Here is a 26,856-nt window from a genome sequence, read left to right as displayed (position 1 = left end):
ATTCCTAGACACAGAGCTGTAGTCTTTGCTGCCCACCATGAACGGCCTCACATGCAGGGTCTTGGGAAACAGAGAAAACTGCAGTCATTTCTCCCTCCGAGTATCATGAGAGCTGGTCCTGATGTCAGAGCTTTTAAACTACTTTAACATGAACTACTAACCCTATTGAAAAGCTCCTTCCATGAGCACCATAGGTTTCTGTTGGCTGATGTTCATGTTTGAAGCTGTTCTTCACCATGTGTGTGATCCCTGTGCAGCTGTCAGTTTGTATCAGATGCGAGGTTTTAGAAAAGGTATTTTTAAATACTGTATTTACATTTAAATTGAATGGGAAAGCATTTATTTAATCTATAAACGGGGTAAGTGATTTGAAACACTTCTAATATTCAGTATGACTTTGAGAAGAAACAAACCCAAAACCTCTGATCAACTGCCACCCACGTTGCAGGTCAGATAACCAAGAGACTAAGGCTGAAAGGATATGCGTGATCCGGTATTGCCCAACTCAAGCATCCCAAAAATATGAGTAGGGGCAAACAAGAGTTGACACCGCTGGTCTCCAGAGCAGAGACATAACATACATTCCCTAATGACTCTTTAAAGATTTCTCTTAAATGTCCCACTAAATTAACATGTGGAATGAATGAAAAAGCTCGTTCCAAAAAATATCACGTGTTCCTCATTCTTCACTCAACCTGCTTACTTTTGCCCATGTCAGAGGGGTGTGCCTGCACTGCAGGCGCGATGGTCACTGATGCAGACCTTCCCCAGCTCGACCCTGTACTGTGGCAAACAGCTGTACCAGCACGGGCTCTGCAGGACGCTGTGATGGAGCTTGTGTTGTTATAACTGTGTGATTAAATGAAATACTACCTGCAGTCACATCCCAGCTCGCAATGAAGGGCTGTGGTCATTTGCACTCATCCTTGGGCGGCAGTGCCTGCTGCCCGGCTCTGGGAAGGCTGTGCGAGCCCTCCCCCAAGCCTGTGACAGCACATCATCTCTGCGCTGGCCCCCACGCCAGCTGGGCTACAGCAAACTTCTGAACATCGCGTGTACTTCACTGCACGCATGTACTTCCCCACAGCGCAACCCGCCCAGCAACTGCAGTTTGCACGAACAGCACCGAGGGAGAATGTTTACTTTGTGTTATAGAGTTTTGAAAGCACTTCTAGGCATATCGAGCTTTGTAAAATCCTCGTTTTACAAACTGGACTTTGGGACACATGAATTTAGCCTCGGGCTCAGAAAAAAAAATATCGTGCATCAAAGTGGGAGTCCCAGTGTCTTTTATGCAGTAACCAGCAGGAAGGTTTCTGTTGCAGTGAGCAGAACAAGAATGTTAATTGCAAGGAAAGCTGAATACTGAAATGCTTTGCCTAATGGAGCACTGTGCGGGGGGGAAGGAGATAAGCTCGACAGACTGATCTTTCTCTCCAACAGAAGAGAAAGGTAAGAGTGCAAACTCAGTCACGCTGCTCTTTATTTTTTTTAGCTTTGATCTGGCCATTTCGTTCCTAACAGGTTTCCTTGGCTTTGCAACGGAGCTACCTAAAGACTACCATAAACTGACAATCTGTCGTGGGCTTCCCAGAGGCTTTCTGGTGTGGAGGGGTGAAGCTCTGCATGAGAGCGGGTCTGCAGTCACCGAGGAGATTCCCATTCCTGGCTAAAGACAGACAGAGCCTGTCATCCCAGCCCCCCACGCCGTACCCTGCCACATCTTCGTTTCCAGACCAATTAGCAATATACCCCTGGTAAAATGTCGCCAGCCAGACCCGCTCACCGCCCCCGATTACGGTGTCCCGCCGGGCTCCCTCATCCCCCCGGTGTCGCGCTCCTTCTCCCCGGCCCTTCGCATCACCGCGGGCGGCCGGTACCCCGAGCAGCACACCCCGGCGAGGGGTGGCCCGCTGGGGACAACCCCCACCTCCCACCCCCCACGGCTCCCCGAGGGGCGGGCAGGGCGACTACAAGCCCCAGGCTGCCCGGCCGGGAGGCAGGGCGGGAGCGACGTGGCGCTGCGCGGCCCCGCTCCGGCCGCCGGACCCCGCTCCGCCCCGCTCCGCGCCCGCCGCCCTCCGCGGAGCGCCGGGGGCTCTGCCCGCCGCGCCATGGGTGAGTGCGGGACGGGCGGGACGCGGGGCGGGGGGACGGGACGCGGGGACCGCGGCGGGGCGAGGGGGGGCTTCCCAAGGCCCCGCACTGGCGGGAAGGAAGGCGGCGAGTCCCTCTCGGGATGGGAACGGGCGCGTCCTGCCCCGGGAAAAAGTTTTCCAAACAACAAAAAAATAGTTTTCAACTTTTCCTAAAGGCTGAGACTGCGTCTCTCCGCTCCCCCGCCTCCAGCCCCTTTCTTTTTTTTTCAGGACTTCCAGCAGCAAACATAGCAAACATAGCGAGACAAGTAATTTCCTGTGGCACAGCCCCTCGGGCCATCCCAGGAGCGTTCCCGGGAAGAGGGGGCTGCGAGCGGGAGCAGGGCTTGGGGACAGCACTACGGTTTTGTTAAAGGTAGCGGTGCCTGTTGGCACCGGCGTAGGCAAAGAGGGACTTCAGCAGGTCAAAAGTCAGCCCAGTCCCGGTCGGGACAGTGGCACTGGTTACGGCCCCATCCTGGAGCACGGCCCTCCGACAAGCGTTTGCCATAGGCAGGGAAATTCCTGGCACAGCTCCTTGGGAAACCCAGCAAACTTTCCATTCTCATGTGAACATCTGAAGAGTCCTCTGACTACATCAGAATAGGCTATATATGGATTTCAATCCAGGCTAGCTAGATTTCAATCAAAGTTCATAAACTGTTCCTGATCGTTAAGTTAACAAGAAATACAGCAAAATCTGATGGAACCAGCCATGGTATTCACAGCAGGGCTTTCTGTATCGGTGTGAGTTTGTGGCTTGAAGCTATGGCATGCCCAGTTTATGCAAAGCCTTTTATTCTCAGTGAGCAAATATTTTTTCTCATTATCTGCATAACTTGTACAAGGAGTGATAAAAGCAGTGCAGGTAGTCACACAGAGCATGGTGGGAGTGACTGGTGTGTAGCTGGGATGGTATAAGAAACACAAATGAAACAAATTACAGAATAAATATAAATATATCCATCACTGAGAAATAACCTTTCTTGCTAGCTGTGATCAAAGGCTGAATAGAGACAATTCTCATAAAACACAGTTTTTGAGGGGAAAAAAGCCCTTAGGCACAGTGAGGAAAGTTTTCCGTCGTCTCGTGGTTGTGTCCACATTCTTTCCACATACAGCCTACTGAAACTGTGAGTGAGTATTTTTAATTAAACAAAGCCAATGTGAGAATACAGATAGTATCGTATGCTGGAAACAAGCACAAACCTCTAAAGCAATGCACTTTACTTGTGCCTTGAAAATTGTAACTGGGGGGGGAGGTCCCTGCATCAGCGCTGGCTCTCCTGCCCTGTGCAGTCCCCCCTGCCGCAGCATGACGAATGGTTCACCCATGGTCACCCTTTCATCCTCTCCCCAGGGCGAGAAGCGTGTGCAGCCAGCACCTTGTTTTGTTAGGGTTGTTTGGGGTGGGTTGGTTGGTTTGGGTTTGGTTTGCTTTTGCTGTTGTTTTTTCTTATTTTAACTAAACTTGCATACTTACTAAACTCGCGTGCTCAGCTATATGGGAAAGGCAAGGTCAAAGAATTGCTTCTTGTATTTGAGGCAGGCAACAGTGAGCTTTTTGGCTCATGATAAAGTTTGTCGTGTGGTCCTGGGCCAGCCTGAGAAGGTTGTGCCTGGCTCAGGGATCCTGAGCGCTGTGTGCTATAGAAGGAGAGATGAAGACATTAGGGCCACCCCCACAAAGTCATGCCAAGAGTGCAAGATTAACTAGGAGAAATAAACTTCTGCGAGCAGCATTTTTAACAACAAGGTAGGGAGTGGGAGTGCAGAGCGCGCAGTGAGAGGTGCCACAAGCACTGAAACGTGAAAACGATAATGCAGAACAATTCAGAACCAGAAAGCAGAAGCTGTCTTTCCTGTCCAGAACAGGTTTTGTAATTAGAATCGAGGGAGACCACGGAGGATCCCCCGGTACAACTCCAGGCAGTACAAATCACCGTCCTCCACTTAAATACAAGTCTTAACTGTGTTAGCAAAGTCCCGTTTGCACAGTTCTGCACCCCAGATGAGTGCCCCTGCAGATAGTGGATGGGTGTGCAGGCTTGGTAGGTTGTGCGAATATTTGCAAGTGCCCCTACACATGGCCTAGTGAGCTACGGGGAAGTTCAGCATCGTGGCTTCGTAGATGGAAAACTTTGGGTGTCCTGGGAGAGCTTTTTCCAGCTCGTGCATGCTGATGGCTTGTCCGCCAGCGCCAGGAAACTGAACCTAGCATTCCTCGCTTGTTTTCCAGGTCGTGCACTGCTGATCCTCCTCTTGTCTGCAACAGTCTCTCTCCTGGGTGGGCTGATATTTGGATACGAGCTGGGGATTATCTCCGGTGCACTGCTGCAGTTGCAGACAGACTTTCACCTCAGCTGCTTCAAGCAAGAAATTCTCGTGAGCGCCCTCCTTATTGGAGCTCTCCTCGCCTCTCTGGTTGGGGGGATCCTCATCGACCGTCATGGCCGGAGGAGAGCAATCCTGGTCAGCAATTTGGTCCTGTTGGTTGGCAGCCTTATTCTCACATTGGCGAGGTCATTTATTGGGCTGGTCATTGGGCGCATGACTGTGGGCTTTGCCATCTCTGTCTCATCCATGGCCTGCTGCATCTACGTCTCAGAAATGGTGGCTGCTCATCAGCGAGGGCTGCTGGTGTCTCTCTACGAAGCGGGCATCACCGTAGGCATCCTGCTGTCCTATGCGCTGAACTACATCTTTGCGGATGTGGATGAGGGATGGAGGTACATGTTTGGGCTGGCCATTGCCCCGACGGCCATGCAGTTCCTCAGCATCCTCTTCCTCCCAGTGAACCCTGTTAAATTAAGCTCCTGGGATTCAGACTGCCAGAAGGGCCTCATTCAGTTGCAGAACACTGAGGACAGAGAGGTGGCAAAGCGGGAGCCCTATAAAGAGAAGCATTACTCATTTCTTGACCTTTTTAGGACCAGAGACAACATGAGAAGGCGGACTCTGGTGGGCCTGGGACTGGTGCTCTTCCAGCAGTTCACTGGGCAACCCAATGTGCTTGGCTATGCCTCCAAAATCTTCCACTCGGTAGGGTTCCAGAGCAACTCCTCGGCAATCCTGGCCTCTGTTGGGCTGGGGGCAATAAAGGTGGTGGCCACGCTCATCGCGATGGCCTTTGCAGACAAGGCTGGCAGGAGAGCGCTGCTCATGGCTGGCTGCGTGGTGATGGCCATCTCTGTCACCACCATTGGCCTCACCAGCCGCATTGCTCCGCTGGCCATGGCCAGGGACTGCAAGGCAGCTGCAGACCCCAATGCATCCCACAGCCTCACCCAGCACCGCCTGATGCCCTCAGCCTCCCAGGCTGCTGTGTCCCCCATCCCACCAGCATCGAGTGCTGTCAAAAGTCAGGCAGGCCCTGGTTTTGCTGCCTCAGGGAGCCTTAGAAGAGTTTTTGAAAGTACTCAAAGCAGAGCGGTTGTTCCCGATTCTTCCCTCACTCAGAAAAGGGGCTTGGTAGGTCAGTCCAAAAAGGAGACAGTGGAAAGCACAGGCTCTCCTTTTGGTGGTGCTCCCTGGGCAGAACATATGGTTTTAAATTGGATTACGCTGCTGAGCATGATGGCTTTCGTGAGCGCCTTCTCAATTGGATTTGGACCAAGTAAGTATGGTGTTTACATATCCTTGCGCTAACCCAGAGAATAAAACTAGGGCTGATCTTTACGTTCTGCTTGAAATGTTCATTATGCATCTGCTTTACCCCGCAGCTCAGTGTCTGGGAACTGGAAATATGTCCCCTTCTGCCCCCTGAATCATTTTCTAGCACTGCAGCTCTGGCAGCTGTAGGGCTGGTACACCACTAGAATAACTTTCTCTTCCATGCGATCACTACCCTCGTAATGTATTTTTTTTCTGTGAAGCTCATTGCAAAATCAGAGCATCCCACAAGCACTACCTACTCTTCCTAGCACCCTGTAAGGAGGAAAAGAGAGGGCTGAGGACAGAGGGACTGAGGGGCTTCTGCTGTGTGATAGTCAGTGGCAGAACTGGAATTGGATTTCTGAAAGTTTCTCAATATCAGTTGGTCTTTTTCTGAAATCTGTTATTCATCAGATGGGAATAGAGATTACTTCTCGCTTCCACATGAGCTCTACTGTTTTCTGGCATTTCTTGCTTTAAATGCCTTGATGGGAGAAAGCAGCATCTAACTCAAGAAAAAAACATAGGTGAGCAAGTCTCGTGGGTTTGACAGTGACCCTGTAAATTGTTTCAAGCAAAATAACCCCGGCATAGGTGAGACTACTTTAAGATATGTACTTTAAGATAAAGCTAAAGCTCTGCTTTTAGCCCAAATGTAACGTAATCTCCCTAATACTACCTGTTTCTCATTTCTTTACAAAGAGCGTGTGCTGACAAGCAGGTGTGCCAGACCTTTTCCATCAGCTCTGAGTGGAATAACCAACTCCCCTGCTTTCTCCTTTGCTCCCTGGACCTGTTCCTTGGTATTTCATTCTTCCATGGAGTGCTCAACATAGGAGTTTTGAAGTGTTCTGCTGTAACCTGACTCTGAGGTCGATGAGTGTTTGACACCACCAGCAGCAGGTTCTGGGTGAAACCCCTGCTGAAAATCTTCCTTGCCCATTTCCCATATAAACTGCATAACCACTACAACTGTCTTTCTGATCTCTCTAATCCGTGCAGTGACCTGGCTGGTCCTCAGCGAGATCTACCCTGCTGGGATAAGAGGAAGAGCCTTTGCCTTCTGTAACAGCTTTAACTGGGCTGCTAATTTACTGATCAGCCTCTCCTTCCTGGACCTTATTGGTAAGTGGCCATCCCCCATCCCTCCAACTCCCACAGCTGGTCAGGGAAGGTGGCCACCACAAGCTATTTGGAAATTAGGTGGCATTTTGAACCTCTGGGGAACTTGATGCTGAAATAGGTCTGACCCTGATGCCTCTGAGAGCAGGCACCAGCACCACTGGTCTGAGCCCCTCCACCACCCGTTTCATGAAAATCATCCATCGCCCACTGGGCTGCACTGTAATACTGCAGTATCAGGAAACCATGGAATTTGCAGCTTCCATGCTGATAGCTTTATAACGTTTCTTGCTAGCAGAGCTCACAGCTGAGGCACTCGGTGGGCACTGCTGGGCCCTGGAGTTCTCCTTCCCTCTGTGGTGCTGCTGGCAAAGCCTGGTGTGGACCATCCTTACCCATTGCTGATTCCTGGTCCAGGCCTTGCGGATAAAGAGCTTTCCTGCCTTTTTGATGGTTTCTCGAAATAAAATGCCCCAGTCAGGCATCAGTGACCACCTTGCAGTAAGCCACCAGCTTCCTTTGTATCTCATGGTGTGACCTGCCTTCAACAAACCCTTCATGCACTTGAATCTCTCTGCAGATGCCATTGGTTTCTCTTGGATGTTTCTTCTCTATGGACTGATGGGAGTGCTGGCTGTCATATTCATTTACCTGTTTGTTCCGGAAACGAAAGGACAATCCTTAGAGGAGATAGACCAGCAGTTCTCCAGGAAACGGTACGTGTGATGTTGTCCCAGCGGGAGTGCTGGCTTTGGGTGCTTCCCACCAGCAGTCCCTGATGTCTGTGGCACTAGGCAGCTCAGGGCTGTGTCAAAGTCTGGTCCGTGCTGCTGAGGAAATCTCCAGTTTGTGGTGGGGCTGTGGGGACAGGGTGAGAGAGCTGCAGTGGTTCATCAGCAGGTCACTGCACTGAGCCTTGTGGCCATGCTGCTGGAGGGCACTAGTGATGCTTGTGAGGAAAAGGGCTAAAAACCAGGGCTTGTGGCTGAGGGAAGGAGAACAGGACCAGAGCATGGCACAGGCAGGTCCTTAAAGCAATCTTGGACTGATCCTTCTCCTCTGGGGCAGAGACCTCTCCTGGCCTAACATACGCCACAGGCTCTCCCCCAGTAATTTCACCTGCAAAGCCTGTAGTTCTGGCTGGGCTAGGGAAGATGGAGAGGTATTTGTGCAATTCTGGTTGAGAAGGAGGAGGCAGGGCAAACATCGCTGGAGCAGAGAGGGGTTGTGCGGCCACATGGCCACGACGCCAAGGGGCAGGAGCACATGGAGGGATGGCCAGGAGGGGTAACTGCTGTAAACCCCTGCCTGGCTCCTGGCTCCTCGTGAGCAGCAGCCACTGCAGCTGACCCTCGTCATTGTGTGGCAGGGTCTGGGAAGGAAATGTGTTTAAGCAGAGACGTGGAAGAGGAGCAAGCTGCAGACATGCACAGTACCAGAGAGTGGAGCACGCCAGCAGCACATGAAGCCAATGGCATGCCCACAGCATCACCCCGAGGAGAGGAGCAGACTGTGCTATCCAGACAGTTCTTTTCCGTGGCCTTTAACTGGTGGCCTCTGCTCAGAGATGGTTCTCACTGCAGTGCCTTAGATCTTGGACATGCCGATAGCTGTCCTTTGGGTCCTTGGAGAATCGCTGATTCCAGGCAGGGAACATATCCTTTGATATCTTCTTTTTTTTCATGGTTTGTATCTCCTATTGTTTAAGAGATTAATGGTTTTATACACAGGAATTAAAGCAAAACTTTTGCTGACAATGCTGTCCATCTGTGCAGTTCATTTGTGAGCCAGGTGTATTATTTTCCCGGTCTTTAAAGTATTTGATGCTTTACAGAGGGCACAACAGCGCAGGATGAATGCATCAAGCACTCAGCAGCATACATTAATATTGTCACCCTTTGTAACATCTATATGGAAGCCTGGTATCTGAGATGGGACCTGGTGCAGATAAACGCCCCGTTTCAGTGGAGGCAGGACAAGTGCTCGCTCACGGGCTGCTATTTGCCACAGCATCAAGGCCCAGCAGCTCACCTGCTGGTCACCCAAGGCTCTTGTTGAACGAGTGTAGAGGTACATCCTACCTGCATGTTTGGCTGCTTTCTTTTGTACTCACAGGCTGCTTTGTATTTGTGACCAGGGTTTGCACAAACAAAAGTGCACGCAATGTTCTGGTACTTTCTAGAAGTTTTCCACCTCTTACAATTGTGCATTCTTTGATTAATTTATCCCTCCTCCTGACCCATATAAATTATAAAAAAAACACCCTACTAACACCACTCAGTCTCCAAATACTGTGAGAGAGGAGGAGCTGGTATCCTGCTCAACAGCCAGCCTTGCCCCTTTTGAACCCCTGAAGGAACTAAGCCCCAAAGCTTGAAGTTTTCCACTGAAAACGCAGCTCCCTGAGGACCAGTGACTGCTACACTGGGCCACCTGTCTGGCACCACAGGGACAAACACAAAGGCTGTGGCCATGTCACTCAAACCCCTGTGTCAAAGAGAAGCCACAAAAACACTGGAAAATGATCTGACCTTAACCGTAATTCAGTCCATGGCTGTCGAGTGTCTGCCATGGAAGTGCTTTTCTCTTCCCACTGAGCAATGGGGGGAAGTGCTTTTCCCACCTCACACCTCCGCTGGAGCTAGAATTTGGTCCCCTGCGCGTGGCAGACACCGTCACCTCAAGGCACACAAGGACACCTGCAAAACAGAGAATGAATGCTCTCTTCCTGCAAAAAGCCCATGAATACTGAGCTGTATCAGGGGCAACTCTGATTTTCTGCGGGATGGGGGGAGAGGGGAAACATCAGCACCGCCCGAGGAGTTAGGGTCAGCCTCCAGATGGTGGCGGTTGATAACAGGGCCGTACATTCACCGGGGGATCCCTGGCCAGGAGGTGTGGGAGCACAGGGATGCCCGCACGCAGCCCTGTCCGTATTTGGTCGGAGCGGGGGGTACCGCGAAGGGGCAGCGGAGCTCATTAGCAGTTCTGCCGTCCGGGCTGTGCCCATTCGCCGCCCGGGCAGCCCCCGGGAGCGGTGCGGGGCCGGGGGTGCACCGCGCCGGGACAGCCGGCAGGGGACACCCCGCCACCGCTGCTGCGACGGGGACCTCCGCTCCCGCCCCCGCTGCGAGCGCCCCCGGCTGCGGTGTGTCACCCTGCGGTGGGACGGAGGGACGGACAGACACACGGACCCACCCGCCACCAACATCTCAGCCCACCTGACCCCTCGCACACAGCGTTTGAGCCAGAGGGACCCCCCCCGCCCCGCAGAGCAGGGCTGCCGCTGCCCACCCCATGCTGTGCCTCCGGGCTTGGTGGAGGGAGATGGGAATGGGAATTCAGGGGCACCCCGGCACGGGGGCGAGCAGGCAGCTGGGGCTGCCCTGGGGGGCGATGGAGACCCTTGGGCCTCACAAGGGGGTGGTGTGGGCCCCAGTCGGGGGGCTGGTTGGGTTGGGGGGAGCAGGCAAGTTATCTCTGGGGGCAGCAAACAGGGCTACTGAAATGGCCAGGTTCTGGGGGTGGTGATACAGAGAGCAGTAAATGAGTTTGTGGTAAAGGGGATTAATAATCCCAGGGTAAGGGGGCTATCATTCCTGTTTCTGCAGAAAGTGAGCGCGATGAGGGGGTGTACGCAGCTGGGAGGGGTGTCCTGCTGGGGAGATCACTCTGAACCTGCCAGATGGGTCCCACACCTCCATCGCAGCAGAGCTGGGCTGGGGGGACTGAAAGAGGGAAAGGCCATGGAGAATTGTTTAAATGAGAAGCTGAGAGTCAGAGGGTGCAGAAATTCAGACTTGCACCCCATGTGAGGAGGATGTGGCCAGTATCCAGGGAAAGAGCAACAGGGAAATAAATGGTACAGCTGCACTAAATAAGGCGAGTTTGCCCATGTGTAGTACTGGTGGACCCACAGGACCATTAAGCAACAAATCAAGGGCAAAACTTAGAGGTGCTTCTGTCCCTATACTAGATATGCTTTTTGAAAAAAAAAAAAAAAGAAAAAAAAAAGATAATGCCAGGTTTTCCCATTGCCCTGAATGACAACTCCAGTATCCCTACAGATTTCTTGAGATGGGAAATCCCAGATTCCCACAGGAAAAAATGTAAAGCCAGGACTGCGTTACTCGCCCCTGATCAGGATAAAGGTAACGGTCAGCAAATATAAAATGAGATTAGAGAAGCTAGTCACCTCAGTGATCCATCAGGGAATAAAAAAAAATATTTTTGGATAGAATAATGAGTCTCCTGGAAGGAGGAGCGCTGGCAGCGGCGAGGAGGGCTGCTGCTCTGGGTTTGGTGGGGAGCGGTGCACAGGACCTGCTTCACAAGGTGTTTGTGGGAGACCTGCTCTCTGCTAGTGACCACAAAACAACCAATTTAATGCTGTAGTGGGAGAGAGCACACCAAATAAATCCAGCCTGTGGTTCTGCAATTTCAAGAAAGGGAACTATGAAAAAATAAGGTGATTAGTCAATAACAACAAAACGAAAAGGAACAGACAGAAAGCAAGGGGCCTGCAAGCAGTCTGGAGGCGATTACAAAAATGCTCCATTAAAACCCAAATAAAACATGTGCCACAACTCAAAAAGAACTAAGAGGTCCTAAAACACACCCTGCCTGACTCACTGCTAAGGTTAAGGAGGCATCACAGGGAGAAGGTCAGCGTTTCAAAAGTGGAAAGGTTTCCCACATGAGGAGAAAGGGAAAACCCATAAAACAGAGTGAGTAAAGCATAGACAGAAAATTAAAAGAGCTAAAAAAGAGCACGAAGATCTACTTGTAAAGATGTATTTAAAGAAACATTTTTTTTAAAAAAAAATATCAGAAGTAAGGAGCTGGCTAGGGAGCCATTGCTCCTTACAAAGGTGCAATTGGGTACCGAGGAGGATAAGGCATGACAAGGCAGCTCAGGCTCTTCTTTGTGTCGGTCTTCACTGCTGCAGGTATTTGGGAGATCCTCGCACCCAGTTCATTCTGTGGAGCCTGTAAGTTAGAGGAACGAGATCAATGTCACTTTACAAATGGCTACTGTACCAGGGGGCTGGCAGGCTGCTAGTGTAGCTGCCACCTACAAACCAGGCTCTGGGAGGGGACCTTGGGAGCCGGAGACGAGTGTCACCTCTGTCCCTGCTGGGGTGGCCGGGTCTGCACCAGCAATGAGCACGTGGGCAGACAGGCAGGTGGGAAAGAGCCAGCAGATACTGCTGCTGGAGAGGGAAAACTTGCCTTGCCAGCGTGCTGGGACTCTAGGAAAATATCGGTATGCACACGGATAGGGAGAAACCAACAGGAAGAGCAGATAAAATAGTTCTGCCATCTCTTAAAATCTCTTAAAGATTGAAACAAAGGGGTTGAAACAAAGGTACTTTTATGGATTGAAACCTAGTTAAAAGGTATTGTAGGTAGCAAAGTGCAGGGTTTAACGGACAGTTTTTGAGGACAAATGAGATTCAGCAATGGGGTGGCCCAAGAATCTCTGCTGGGTCTGGTTTGAACATCTTCATTTGTGGCGCTGGGAAGGGAACAGACAGCAAAATCTCCAGGTTAGTGGATGATGCTAAGGTCTTTTGGAAAATAAGATGTTTTGCCAATGACAAATGGCTCTAGAGGAACCTTGCAAGAGTGAGTGAGTGGGCAAGAAGGGCAGTGGGGAAGGATGTGCCAGGGCAAGATGCAGGCTGGTGCCAGAGGCCTCTGGAAGCCATCTGAGGTTAGCATGGATTGGAAGCGTCCTCGAACGGGCGAGCTGGCTCCCTCCATCGTTGTCTAACTGGACAAACGTGTCCCTGCTCTAAATTTGTGACCCATTAATGTAGCAACAGGCTGTTTCTCTTTTTCTCTCCCCTGAGGCTGAGACCTCATAAGACTTGAGGATACAGAAATGCTTGAGGCAGTGATAAATCTTCTTTAGTGGGCTTTTATTTCCTTTTCTTTCACAATATTTTCTTTAGTTTCCTAGCCAAATTTTTTCTAAGGAAAGATTTCTGACTTCCTTTGAGCCACAGCTCAACATCTGTCCACATTGGGGGCTGAAGTAATACACTGTTAAGGGGTTTTGATGTCAAGCCCAAAACCCCACCAGGGATTTATGCAGCTCTCCCCTTTCCTCCCTCCTCCTCTTCAAACAGCCTTTCATTTGCTCTCACTAATTGTGCTGTCATGCCTTTCTTTTTTCCCCGGGTTGTGCAGACAGCCTTTCATGCAGACAGGTTTCGGTGACAGATGCCTGTGCCATGAGCTTTCGGAGGAGGCGGGTTGTGCTGCAGAGCGTGCGCATCGTCTGAACGCGCAGAGCCGCCCTGAAACGATCCAGGCACCCATCCAGCCCGGGGACAGATTAGGCAGTGGCTTCCCTGCTCCCACCCCCCCACCAGGAGCTGCTGGATAACCGCTGCCGGTCGGGAGAGCCCTGCCAGCCCCAGCCCACCCACAGACACCACTTGCTCCTCTAAGTGGGCAGGAAAAGATTAGCTGAGCATCTCTTGGGAAATGGAAGGGGAGAGTCTCCAGGAGGATTCGGGCTGGGGACAAGGACACTGCAAAGCCTGGTGTCCCAGGGGAGGTGGCTGTGGGCAAGAGGAGCACAGGGCGGTGTGGGGAGTATTGCACAGGATGGGGGGGGGGGGTTGCAGGGGGTTGAACAGAGCGGTTCTGGGCTGTGCCCCCTTCCCCAGGCGCACACAGCCAGAGCTGTGGGGTGGGTGTGAAGACCATTGCTTTCGATGACTTGTGTGAAATTGTGAAACAGGGCTCAGCCCTGGGGACCGTGTAAATCAACCTGCTCAAATGGAAACCTGCTCTCAGGCCCTGCCAACAGAAGGAGAATGACACTTTTGAGCTCTGGCATCTGGGACACAACCAGAAGCTAATGCTGGAGGGGCTCAAAGCTTGAATTTCTTCCAAGTTGTGTTGTGCCAACTTTGTTGTTGGCAGGAGGACTGGGATATAGCAAGGGGGGCAATGCACATCTCGAGTTCATAGATAATCCTTATCCCGTTATCTCTGTTTTCCATCTCTTCTTTTGGTCAGAGGATAGGAAGGACAGCGAGGGGTTAACCCTGATTGTTAGCCATCTCACAGACAGCTCCTCACGGGGGAATGGGTGCCCAATTTGGAGACCTCTGTTGCCCCTTCCCCACAGGGTGCCTGTCCCCACAGCCCTGCATCCCTCCTGGTGCTCCCCCAGGTCCCCATCTCCTCCCCACTGCAAAAGCCACTGCCCTGGGGTCTGTATTAATACTGTGCCAGAGGCAGAGGGGGAAGTGAACTAGATGTTTATCCCTTTTTTTATCTGATTAGAATGTTTTTCTTGTGTTTTAAATGTCTGTCTGCAGAGATTTCCAAGAGAGACAGAGAAGCATTTCATCTGTCCCAGGGTCTGCAGACTGGCACAGGGATGGGCTGGGAGGTGGCAGGGTGAGGGGCACTCAGCACTGAATTGCAGGGGGTTTTAGTGAAGTTACGGTGCACTGTCAGGGTGGAATTCTAAGAAGCACTGACAACCACCGCTCCCACCGCCACGTACATGTGCTCCTGTAGCATGCTATAGTCAAAATCTGAATGATGTAAGAAATCAGTACAAACCTTGGCTTGTTACTGCTAGTCCAGACTCACTTCAGAAACCAGCTTGTACAGAGGTGATGTAAAGTTTGAGGGGCAGCCTGTGCCATCACCGAGTCCTCGAGCTCCAGTGTGGTAACGTGATTGAGGTGACAGACTGAAAAGAGAGGGAAGTGTCAGTCCCTGCTGCAAACGCTCCCACAGCTCAGCAGAAAGACGCGGGGATGGGGGTCCACGTCGCTCTTGTGCATGTGAAGGCAGCACGCTCAAGCACTGGATCCTGCTTAGTCTCTGCTTGGGGGGATACAGGGCTGGATGAAAGGAGCCAGGATACATGAAATACGATAACTGGAAAAAATACAAACCAGAAGATGGGCTATTTAATGCACTACAGATCCAGGAAAACAACCAGAGCTGAACAAAAAACATACCTCGTATAGGAACAAAGATACTGGCTGGACCCTGGGAGAACCTGGAAGAAGAGTGTGTTGAGATATGCTTTGTTAGCTTGTCTGTCTCCAGGCACTGTGTGGATCAGACGCAAGCCCACCATGTGGTGGTGGCTTTCTCAATTCACTGCATCTCTCCCGTCCTCTGCAAAGTGCTCCTTCCAGCACAAGCACCTCTAAGCTCCCCACATTCAGTGTCTATGGCCCATGCCCTTGTTCTTCCTGCTCTATCTGGTCTTCTTGCTACTGCTTCTGTCCTCCACTTCGCTCAGCCCCAAGGTCTTCCCTTTGCTTATTGAATTAGTGGAAGGAGAGTTGCTGTCACTTTTAATCATAGGAGTAAAGCAGAGACAGAAAAACAAGGTTTTCCCGCAAACACCAGGATGCTGATGGTTTGCAGACTGAGTTGCTCTGGCAGGTCACCCACCTAGAAATGTCCGTGTGGAGATGAAATACCTTGGGCAGGGAGTGAGACCTGAGGGGTGGTACTGGACAATGCAGAAACCACCGCTCTGTCCCTGGACTTACCGGGACAAATTCAGCCTCTAGATAAGCAGGAATCACATAATTACCTTTACTGGGGAGTTTTTCCAGTTGTCTCTCGGTACTTTAGAGCGGCTGCGCTGAGCTTTCAGCACTAGGAATGGTTTTCTTCTTGCCACAACGGCAGGAGCTGCAAGGAGCTGGCAGTTGCCAGGACCCTTGGAAAGGTCCTCTGCGAGGCCCTGGGGGAAATAATCATGCTCGGGCACGATGGTCCCACCGTGACAATCTGGCACCACACCCGTGGCTGTATCTGTGCTCACCGACATCTCTTGGGAGTAACAACCATCCCTTTATTCCCAACTCACACTCACAGCTGAGTGCTGGTGCCTGTTGTGACCTCTGCAGCAATACAAATAAAAATGTCAGTACTATGACTATTAATAGTGTTTCTATTCCTGCTGCCATTATGATTGCTTTTGCTACTATTAATAATAATATTTACATATGCAAAACCACAGATGCAAAACAGATGGTTTGGTTAGGACCTCTGAAAAAACTCGTCTCTGCCACACATATTTATGACAAAGACAGAGGGTTAACCACACAGAGTGCCATATAGAGAACAAATAGACGGGGAAAAAGAATGAAATAATTCCTTCCATATTCCCGACAGAGGCCAAAACTCATCCATTCCTTCTCTCTGTTTCTCTCCTTTCTACCATTTGAGACTCTTTTCCAATACCAGGCCAGGGATGGTTTCCATATTTGTTCAGACTTGTCTAATTTTATTTTCCAGTTCAGCTATTATTTTTTCAGATGCAGCTTTTCCTGATGGATGGAAAATACAAAAGGAATCGCTCATCTGCTCCCTGCAAGCTTTTTCCTGACCGCTGGGAAGCCCAGGCACTATTCCAGGCCTGGAGTAAACCTTGCCTTGTGGAGAAAACTTGATCCTTGTTTGCTGAGTTCACACGTCTGGGAATAATTTAAGCTAAGGGGAAAAGCAAAAGTGAGAAAGACAACCACCATCCCCGAGCCCATCTCGTTCCCTTCACCATGCAGCCCTGCCTGGGAGGACATCCGTGATCATACGAGATGAACGGCCACATCTCCACTAATGGCGTATACTGTAAGGCAAGAAAGCGGCAGCACAGGGCCGGGCAAGAATTTTGGCAGTTTCACCCAGGCTTGTTTCACAGAAACGGAAAGTAACGGAGAGTCTGCCAGCAACACGGCATCCCCCTCTGCTTTCGGCAGTGGCTGCCGTAGGGCTGGGCTCTCGGCAGCAGAGAGCAGAGGGCTTGGCTTGGGTGGCCACCTTGCTCTTTGCTCCTGCTTTTCCCTCAAGGATGAGGAGAAACTGAAGGACGAGGCCAAAACAAAGACCTCTCTTGCCTGCATTGATAAGTAGCTTTGAACTAGAATTATGCAGGAGTCCCACGAGCATGAATGGCTTCCCTGTGGGCATGCTTCGGTCTGTTGTCCATATATGTATGGTTTTGTGGACACCAGAGGCACCCATGGCTGTTGTGTTTGTGGCCAACATGACTCCCCAGCTCTTTTCCATTGACAAACACCCTCAGGGACACCCTGATCTCCCTGAGCAGGCCCAGGCCCAGCTGCTCCTTCTGTGAGCAGAAGGAGGAAGAAGAGTCTATATGTTCTGCCACAACACAGCAAAGCTTAAATGGACAAAGCCACTGAACAGCATGCTAATGAGTACAGCACAGCATCCCCGGGCACTAATGAGTAATAAAGTGCCCCAGAAACTAAAGAGCCCCCAAGTGCTACTGAGGACTAAGTAGTCCCCAAATACTCACATCTCTCTCAGGTCAAATTCCACTCTTTAAACCAATCCCCATTACATTTTACACATCGGGCTGCAGAAGGCCTCGGAGGGGCTGTTAGGTTCTATTGTAGGGGAATAAAGCAAGTGTCAAAAAGACTTTTAATGCCCAGTTAAAAATGGCCAAAATACAGCCTGCAGTTACCTGATAAGCTGCAAGGTCCCTACTGGGAGAAATATTTTGGTTTTTAAATTGTCTCAACCTTTGCACACTTAGAGGAGGCTGGCCTTGGCTCTAAAATAAAGCTTTGTCAAGTACATTAAAACAATATTAAAAGCTTGGCTTTTGTTCCATAAAGACTTTTAATGCTTGTTGGTTGGGGTTTTTATTTCTTATAATGGTTATGACCAGTAATTATTGAGCGTATCGGAGCACTGCAGATCTCGGCAGCTCTGTGCAGTTTACAGCATCAATACTCCTCCCAGCATGGTGGCTGTCCCATGCTGGTGTGGGAACCAAAGAGCTTGGGGGGATTAACATCTCCAGAGATGCACAGCAGGGCAGTGCCAGAGCCAGAGGACAACACCGGGTGCCATGGCCATCGGCTCTGCTCATTGCAAGAGAAAATATCCCTGGTCTGCCCTCAGTGCAAATCACCCTCTTACTCTTTACAGGGAAACTTGAGATATTGCACCCTTTTACTGGTTCAATTAACGTTTTTTGTGAAAAACTACCTAATGGCTATGGACTATGCCTAGACTATGGTGCCCATCACCGTGGCTCCATTGGTGTTTTTTATGTAGCTATTTGGACATTCAAAAAGTTAGATGTTTGAACAGATAGAGGTGGGTTTTGTTTTTTTGTTTTTTTTTTTTTTCAAAACAGATCTGTAATTCATTCAAAGATTCAGCCTCAGAGTGTCAACAGCCAAGAAAGTCAGGGTTCAAGGTGCAACAGGGTGTTTCTTACCATCCCGCGTTGTTCCTCTGTGCTGTAGGGGCTCTCCTGGGCAGACCAGCCTCATGGTGCTGTTTTGCTGCTATCGCTGTGCTTTGGGAGGCATGTTTGCATAGTAGCAAGCAAGGCCAACACACAAAATTAATGGCATTTGAAGTTCAGTGTGAGTCTTGACTGTCAGGAATGCAGCATTAAAAACAAAACTTAAAGCTTCCATATTGCAAAACCTATTAGCTGCTTTACCGTTTTTGCAGTCATGCCAGTTCACTCATACTGGAGCTTTTACCAAAGCATGACAGCTCATATGTTTAGCTTGGGCCAGGCTTAAAGTTCTGATGAAGCCTAATCTTGTGACCTGTATTTACTTTGGCCGGGGATGCCTTTTGCACAGACGACTTCCTATCCTTCCTAATCTTTCCCGCAGGAAAGGAGCTGGGAGTTACGAGTCGGGGGAGGAAGGCAAAGCCAACCAGACACGCAGCGAGAGAGAAACAAGCGCTGCACATGTCGGTGAAGTGGGCCAGGTTCAGGGACCTTGTCTGTTAAGGGAAGGAATTAAAGAGGGTGTCAGCACCTCTGCTGTCATCATCTGAGACGCATCAAATCCATCATCATTTCTCCGGAATTTTACCCATCTGGAAATATGGCTGGGTGCAACTGCGACAGCTTCACAGCTTAAGGATGGAAAAGTCTCTGCTTGGCTTGAACTTGTCAAACCTCCCACTGGAGCAGAGAAGAATTTTGTGGGTATAAACCCCCAGCAGCCCCCCGGGACTTAACACCAAAGGGCTGTTCACGGCTCCTGGCCGTCAGTCCCCTACGGAGCAAGCTGGCTCTCAGCAGCGCGGCAAAGCGCCCGTGGAAGGAGCTGCTCTCTCCCGTGTGACAACAGAGGGAGCATGGACCCTTCGTCAGCCCGCCTAGCTGGAAGCCAACAGTTAGACAACACGAACTCCCTCGCTCCTTACCTCCATTTCCACAGTCCAAATCTAACCCAGGAGAAGCATATGCAAATACCAGCCTTGGGCATCATGCTTTTACCACCCCTCTAAAATCTGCCTCCGCACCCCCTACAACCGTGAGCCATTTAACATTATACTGTGATTTGCTGCAAATTCTTTGAAAGGAATCAGGGACTCTGGAATCTCTTCCAGTCTTCACCGTCTGCTTTAACTCGCAGGCCAAGGTCCGTGGAGAAACCGTATGGGGACCCTTCTGGTGCAATTACAGCTTGAGCTACACGCAGGAAATACCCAACCTCCCCCTTGGCCTCACCTTCCATTTATTTCACAATCCCTAAACAGTAGCTGTAAGATTAAAGGCAGAGGAAAAAAAAAAAAAAGAGAGAGGAAAAACCCAGCACACATACTGGTTGTTTTCTAAGAGAAAGCCAGGACCCTGCGGTGGCATTTACCCAGTTCCAGAGGCACAAGTCACCCGGGACATGACACCTTTATCCCCACTGAAAGCCAGATGCATGAAGAACCAAAATGCTTTCTAAAAACGTCTTTCCTATGTTTCGAAATAACACGGTAAGCACAAACATACCTTTGTAACGCAGCGGTGAGACACTATGCACCGCGCTGGCACTAGAAGTGCTGTTGAGCTTCACAAAATCCCTACTTTATATTCAGAAATAGGGCTCCAAATGCCGAGACACGACAATGGGGTGGAAGGTATTTTCAGGAGACAGAGAACCAGTCAGGTTTGGACTCTGATATCTTGGGTTTGACCAATTCCTATGAGTTAAAATAAAAAAAATTCTGAGTAGCTGGAAATATTCCCCAGTTTCATTCCCACGGAAGAGAAAGTGCTTAAAAGCATCTAAGGTTAATGGGAACGTGATGAAAGAACCATTTCTGTAGAGCAGCATTTTGAGTAAATGCCTCCTTTAAATGCATTTTCCAAGCATTATAGCAGAGAAATTTGGGATAGGGTTCAAATCTCTCTCAAGCTTCTGGAAAGCGAGTTCTGAGGAAGCAATCTATTGCGCGGCTGCAGAGATGCTCCAGTTTGTGGCTTGAGGGCTCCACAGTGGCCAAGTTGGGGCTGCCGGGAGCCAGCACCCGTGTGAGCAGATCACCCATCAACAGGGAAACAGGGCACCCTCGTTTGCTCTGATAAAAGCCCTAAAACCCAGCGCGGCCACCCAAAAATTGTACGCTCACCGCCCACAGAGATTTGTCCCAGAATAGTGTCTTTCCAAAGCTGACTGACACTTTTTGCCTCGGAGAAGAAAACTATCATCCTAAAGCTTCCCTAGTTAAGCAATTGGGGAGCGTGGGAGCACGCTGCACCCCTAATACTCATCTAACCATTGGGCCGAGAACTGGGGGTTGGAAACCACAGAATCACGCAGAATGGTGTGAAGTACAGTGAATTTAATCAGTAGAGGAGGTACGCTTTCGTCCTGGTGTGAAACAGCGTATCCCAGGCTTGCTTCACAAACCCAGAAGTGCACTGGGGCAGTCAGTGGTGCCCCACAGCAGCTCAGAAGCCATTAATTACTAAATGAGCGACAGCGATGAGTGTCCCTCACCACTGGCGTGTGGTTACCTGGCTCCAAAGGGGGCTGGAATTTGCAGCGGGGATCCCCACAGTTGCAGGTGCACCTCGGGCGTTTTCCAGCACTGTGCCAGCCAGCCAGGCTGCATACGCAGTACCTGGGACCACCTGCAAAAGTTGGTAATGCAATTACACACATACCTTGTTCATTACCTTGGAGCCAACAAGGAGAGGAGCACTCCTGGACCTGGTACTGACAAACACAGAGGGATTGGTGGAGGACATTAAGGTTGGGGGCACCCTAGGTTGTAGTGATCATGAAATGATTGAGTTCAGGATCATGGGTACTATCCACAAAACAACAACAAGAAGTAAAATTACAACCTTGGATTTCAGGAGGGCTAACTTTGACCTCTTCAAGAAACTGCTTGGAGAGATCCCGTGGGCTAGGGCTCTGGAAGGCAAAGGGGCTCAAGAAAGCTGGTTGATATTCAAAGACCACTTCCTCCAAGCTCAGGGTCGGTGCATCCCTAAGAGAAAGAAATCGGCCAAGGCACGCAGGAGACCTGCATGGTTGAGCAGGGAGCTTCAGAAAAAGCTCAAGTGGAAGAAGGAAGTTTATAATAAGTGGAAGGAGGGACTGACCCCTTGGGAGGATTACAAGAATGCCACCAGAGCGTGCAGGGATGAAACAAGGAAAGCCAAGGCCGCCTTGGAATTAGACCTGGCTAGGGACATCAAGCACAACAAAAAGAGCTTCTACAAGTATATTGGAAGCAAAAGGAAGACCAGGGAAGTTGTAGGCCCACTGCTGAATGAGGCAGGAGTCATGGTGACGGAGGATGTGGAGAAGGCAGAGTTACTGAATGCCTTCTTTGCTTCGGTCTTTTCTGCTCGGCCCAGCCCTCAGGAGTCCCAGGCATTGAATAAAGTAACAGGGAAAGAAGACGACTTCCCTTGGGTTGAGGAGGAGCGAGTGAGGGACCAATTAGATCATCTAGATATTCACAAGTCCATGGGCCCTGATGGGATGCACCCGAGAGTGCTGAGGGAGCTGGCGGAAGTCATTGCTGGGCCGCTCTCCATCATCTTTGAAAAGTCCTGGAGAACAGGCGAGGTGCCTGCGGACTGGAGGAAAGCCAATGTCACTCCAGTCTTCAAGAAAGGCAAGAAGGAGGAGCCAGGGAACTACAGGCCGGTCAGCCTCACCTCCATCCCTGGAAAGATGATGGAACAGCTCGTTCTGGGTGTCATCTCAAGGCAGGTGGAGGAAAGGAAAGCTATCAGAAGCACTCAGCATGGAGAGCTGAGTGATTTCTTGATTTCACCAAGGGGAAATCATGTCTGACTAACCTGATAGCCTTCTACGATGGCATGACTAGATGGATAGATGAGGGGAGGGCGGTAGATGTGGTCTACCTTGACTTAAGCAAGGCGTTTGACACGGTCTCCCACAGCATCCTCATAGGGAAGCTTAGGAAGTGTGGGTTAGATGAATGGACAGTGGGGTGGATAGAAAACTGGTTGAAAGATAGAGCTCAGAGGGTTGTGATTAGGGGCACAGAGTCTAGTTGGAGACCAGTGACGAGTGGTGTTCCCCAGGGGTCAGTACTGGGTCCAGTCCTGTTCAACATATTCATCAATGACCTGGATGAGGGGATAGAGTGCACGCTCAGCAAGTTTGCTGATGACACCAAGCTGGGTGGGGTGGCTGACACACCGGAAGGCTGTGCCACCATACAGAGAGACCTGGACAGGTTGGAGATCTGGGCAGAGAGAAACCTTATGAAGTTCAACAAGGGCAAGTGTAGGGTGCTGCACCTGGGGAGGAACAACCCCATGCACCAGTACAGGTTGGGTGCTGACCTGCTGGAGAGCAGCTCTGTGGAAAGAGACCTGGGAGTCCTGGTGGACAACAGGATGACCATGAGCCAGCAATGTGCCCTTGTGGCCAAGAAGGCCAATGGCATCCTGGGGTGCATCAAGAGGAGCGTGGCCAGCAGGTCAAGGGAGGTCATCCTCCCCCTCTACTCTGCCTTGGTGAGGCCGCACCTGGAGTACTGTGTCCAGTTCTGGGCTCCCCGGTTCAAGAGGGACGGGGAACTGCTGGAAAGGGTGCAGCGGAGGGCTACGAGGATGATTAGGGGACTGGAACACCTCTCTTATGAGGAAAGACTGAGGGATTTGGGTCTCTTCAGTCTGGAAAAAAGACGTCTGAGGGGTGACCTTATCAACGCTTATAAATACTTAAAGGGTGGGTGTCAGGACGATGGGGCCAGGCTCTTTTCAGTGGTGCCCGGGGACAGGACAAGAGGCAATGGGCACAAACTGGAACATAGGAAGTTCCACCTAAACATGAGGAGGAACTTCTATACCCTGAGGGTGGCAGAGCACTGGAACAGGCTGCCCAGAGAGGTGGTGGAGTCTCCAACTCTGGAGACATTCAAAACCCACCTGGACATGTTCCTGTGTAACCTGCTCTAGGTGACCCTGCTCTGGCAGGGGGGTTGGACTAGATGATCTCCAGAGGTCCCTTCCAACCCTATGATTCTATGATTCTATGATTCTATGATTAATCAGTACCACCATTTTTTACAAAAGAGAAAAAAGAAAAACTCCTGAGCATCATAAATAGTTGAATAATTACTATTTAGCCATTATTGTATTTTTTTTTCTATTTACAAATACTTACATTGGGCTGGAGTGGTTGCAAAGATTTTGATAAGAATGTCAAACCCACTTTCAATGTTAGGAGAAAGCCTTTAAAAGCCACTGGTTTTTAAACTGCTTAAGAGCAGCTTCATGTGAGCTGTGATTGAGTTTAGTTCTATAAAAACTGCCTTGCAACATTACCTTGCAGCAAAACTGTTATCAGTAACAACAAACCTTAAAAAGGCTTCAGATATACGTTTACACAGCTATACATTTCAAACGCGATGGCTCCAGCGCAGCGAGGGAGGTACTTACGCAGAACACACGCAGAAGTCTCACGTGCAATTTGCTGAATCAGGACCTTAAAGCAGGAGCTATTTTCTCCCACTGCACAGCGCTTTTGTGAGGCACTGAATTTTAAATGACCCTACCAAAAATGAATGCTGACCTTGCCACTGACGTGCCCTTGTCCCCTCTGCTCCGGTACGGCCCTGCCCGTGTGTGTCAAAGCCCAGAGGTGAGGGCACAGCAGATCAAATCGATTGCACACTCCCACGCCATGGATGTTAACGAACAAGCTCCTCATGACCCCTCACCTTTCTGCCATGGGAAAAGGTTGGGAAACTTATTTCCCTCTGTTTGCAGGAACAAACAGCAGCAGCTTTACATCACAGGAAAGCATTACATTAATGAGCATGCTTCATCACATAAGCTACACTTTGCGGTGTAGTTAAGCAGTTATGCAAACCACCAAGCTACCCCAGCAAAGTTCTCAAGATCCATCGGACTGAGGAAATAAGAGAGAAGCTTTGCATTTCTATTGACTTAGCTTATAGTACCACAGAAGGCACCGGGAAGGAGGGCTGGAAAGAAAGGCTCTGGTGATAGACAGATCAAGCCCGAGTCAGTGAGAAGCAATCGGACCAAAGCAAAGCAAATAAGAAGGCTGCCTGGAGGCAGCCCGGCCAGGAGGCTGTGCTTGCCTTCCTGTTTGTATTTACCAGCGCAGAGCTCCTGCCACTGACTGCATTGTGCTCGCAGGGAGCAGCAGCTCCAGTGACGGATGGCTTCTGCCGAGATCCTTTGTACCTGCCAACAGGGCTGAGCAATAAACAGCCCGAGGCAGCATCCGCTTCATTTCCTTAACGCGTAAGTGCGCTGTGCCCAGCTTTCAGACCGCGCGCAGGAGCCAGCTTGCAGCTGCAAAGCGTATGTGTGTCCAGGCAGTCACACACCAGCACATTCCTGCAGCGCTCTCAGTTTCGGGAGTGAGGGGAGATGCATAGAGCTGAAAGCCAAAGGCAGAAAGCAATGGGTGCTTTATCTATTACCTGAGGGTCACTGACCGTTTGCCTGTACGGGGTGCATGTGGAAAACAAGCCCCATCTTGCAACTTAGCAGCATTCCCAGCACGTGCTTGCTTTTAGTTAGGAAGCCGTGTTGATGTTCAGTCACTGATCACCTCCCAGAGCCACCAGCCTGTCTCCCTGGCCCACAATGTCAGCACTGAGCACGGCTGGTGCTGGAAGAGTCTCCAGGAGGCAGTACCACCTCGCAGCTCCACAAACCGGGTATCAGAGAAAGGGCAGGAGAGGGATTTAGCTGCATTCAAGCGTTCATTACCAAGCCATCTTAATCTGGGGAAGGAAAGAGGCAACGTGCCCCTGACCTGGGCATCCGCAGCCGTCTTTCCTCTGATAACCTGCCCCGATTCGCCCGCTCTGGCAAGCACACGCTCTACTGCCTGTAGCCAGCATGGTCGGCTCTTTACATAAGCCCACAATCTTTAATTTAACATTGACCTTGGCCTGCAATAACATCCAGCAGTGAGTATCAAGGTGTGTGACCTCAGCCCGCCCTAATCCCTCAGCCCCGGGACTCCCACCGATGGCGGCGGGAGCTCCCTGCCCCGAGCAGCTCCAGCCTCAGCCCGCAGCACTCCAGCTTGCCGGCGTGTTCGCAGAGCAGAGCGTGTCATACTTCTAAAGAGTGACAAATTACCAGGAAGGGCTCCCCCCGCACCCCAGCTCCGCTGTGCACAGCCGAATTCCCCCGTGCCGCATTAACAGCTAATAAAACAATAGAGCTTTTAGTGGTGGACTTCAAAGGCATCTCGGGCAGATGAATGAATTTAGCATTTCTTCACTTACTGTCAGCACTGGGGAGAGAAGGGCAGGCTGAGGTCGAAGGCTTCAGCAGGCAGCGGCAAACAAATACAGCCTGGTATTTGGGCTACTGCAGAAAAACGAGTGGTAAATCAGCCAAGCAGTTGGTAAGTACCAGGTTTTTTCTTCTCCTTTATCACTGCTCATCCACTTCAGCTGCCTCTTTTTTTTTTTTCTTTTTGTTTTGTTTTCCTGTGCTACAAAACCACTGCAAAAAATACCCTCAAAATTAAAAAAAACCCATAGTTACACCTAAACCACAGGCCAAGTCACCAACAGCTCATGACGGTGTGGAGAATCTTTAGGCAGCCTGGCCCAAACTCAAGCAAACATAATTATTTTCAGACGTAGCAACACAATTGCATTTAGCAAATGCGCCTTGAGGTCCTGCAGCTGATTTACAACTATATGTCCATCTACAAAATGGTTTCTGCAAACCATTAGCTCATTGTCATGTGCAGTTACAATAAGCATCCATATGAATTAAGGTTTAAATTGTGCAACTAAGAGTGGATTAATGTTACTTAAAAGGTATCTCCCTTTCAGGAGCTGGAGAAGGCAGTACAAGACAGCAAGAAAAGCAGGGGGAATAGTATTTGTTGCAGATATCATAGCTCAAAACACACCACCTTAGCCATGCAGACCAAGATTCTCCAGCAGCTTATGAGGGAAACTCAGAGCTGACCGGCATAAATTGCACCTACAGTGGAGATGCTTGCTGGTGGAGAAGACAGTCAAAGCTCCACAGCTCCCACCACCGAGGCTGTGCCAGTCTTCACCCAGGACGGAACCTACAGGGCAGTTTGGAAGGGATTAGAGATGGAAAGGGTCTTAAACAGATGAAGCATTGATTTGTAAAGCTGACACAAGCAACATGGCTCAGTTTCTTATATTTCTCCTCCGTGTTCTGACCAGATCTTGTTAAGTCACAGCCTTTACTCCCACACAGTATCTAAGAAAGAAAGAAAAAAAAAATCTCTGATTGTTCTGTGCATTTTTTTTAATCCTTATGTAGTACACGATACCCAAAACAACAGGAATGAATTATCCTGATTTTTAGAGTTGGCATGTTTTAGCCTCTTGAATACCATCATCTACATTCTACATCATTTCCAAGTCCAGCCCAATGGCTTGTTCTGGAAAACAACTTTAAAGGTTGCAATCATTTATGTCCCATTCACATCTGCTGCCAAATTTTCAAAGCATTCTCCATTTGGCTGGCCTACAAAACACTTCTGCAGAGGACACTTCCCAAGCGTTCCCCACCGCCATGCAGCTACAGGCTTTGCATGCAGTCAGCTCATGGGGAGATGCGGCGTTGCTCAAAAGCAGCAGGCTCACAAGCGGGGAGGGAGGCAGCCTCCTGATAACTGAG

General features: G+C 50.2%; 1 protein-coding gene and 1 long non-coding RNA gene across 4 annotated transcripts; one reads left to right on the top strand and one right to left on the bottom strand.

The window, feature by feature from the left end:
- The first annotated feature begins 2,037 nt into the window (after positions 1 to 2,037).
- SLC2A10 (solute carrier family 2 member 10) lies at positions 2,038 to 17,583 on the top strand. Of its 2 annotated transcripts, none has more exons than XM_063350379.1 (5): positions 2,038 to 2,118; positions 4,378 to 5,754; positions 6,795 to 6,917; positions 7,495 to 7,630; positions 16,232 to 17,583. In XM_063350379.1, the coding sequence occupies exons 1-5, from the start codon at positions 2,115 to 2,117 to the stop codon at positions 16,245 to 16,247; spliced, it is 1,656 nt and encodes a 551-aa protein (XP_063206449.1). In that variant the 5' UTR covers positions 2,038 to 2,114; the 3' UTR covers positions 16,248 to 17,583. The 2 variants fall into 2 exon arrangements, with proteins under 2 accessions (XP_063206449.1, XP_063206447.1); XM_063350377.1 differs by lacking the exon at positions 16,232 to 17,583 and adding an exon at positions 8,284 to 8,665.
- Positions 11,786 to 23,762, bottom strand: LOC134522603 (uncharacterized). Of its 2 annotated transcripts, XR_010073079.1 has the most exons (5): positions 23,632 to 23,762; positions 20,716 to 20,832; positions 19,708 to 19,898; positions 14,505 to 14,637; positions 11,786 to 11,903 (listed from the first exon to the last, which is right to left on the bottom strand). It is a non-coding gene; the product is annotated as an uncharacterized LOC134522603 (long non-coding RNA). The 2 variants fall into 2 exon arrangements; XR_010073080.1 differs by lacking the exons at positions 11,786 to 11,903; positions 14,505 to 14,637 and adding an exon at positions 14,812 to 15,814.
- Positions 23,763 to 26,856: the final 3,094 nt, after the last annotated feature.

This window comes from Chroicocephalus ridibundus, chromosome 12 (genome assembly GCF_963924245.1).
Source record: "Chroicocephalus ridibundus chromosome 12, bChrRid1.1, whole genome shotgun sequence".
NCBI classification, from domain to species: domain Eukaryota; kingdom Metazoa; phylum Chordata; class Aves; order Charadriiformes; family Laridae; genus Chroicocephalus; species Chroicocephalus ridibundus.
Note: the sequence above shows the minus strand (reverse complement) of the source record. Positions and strands in the feature narration are given on the sequence as shown.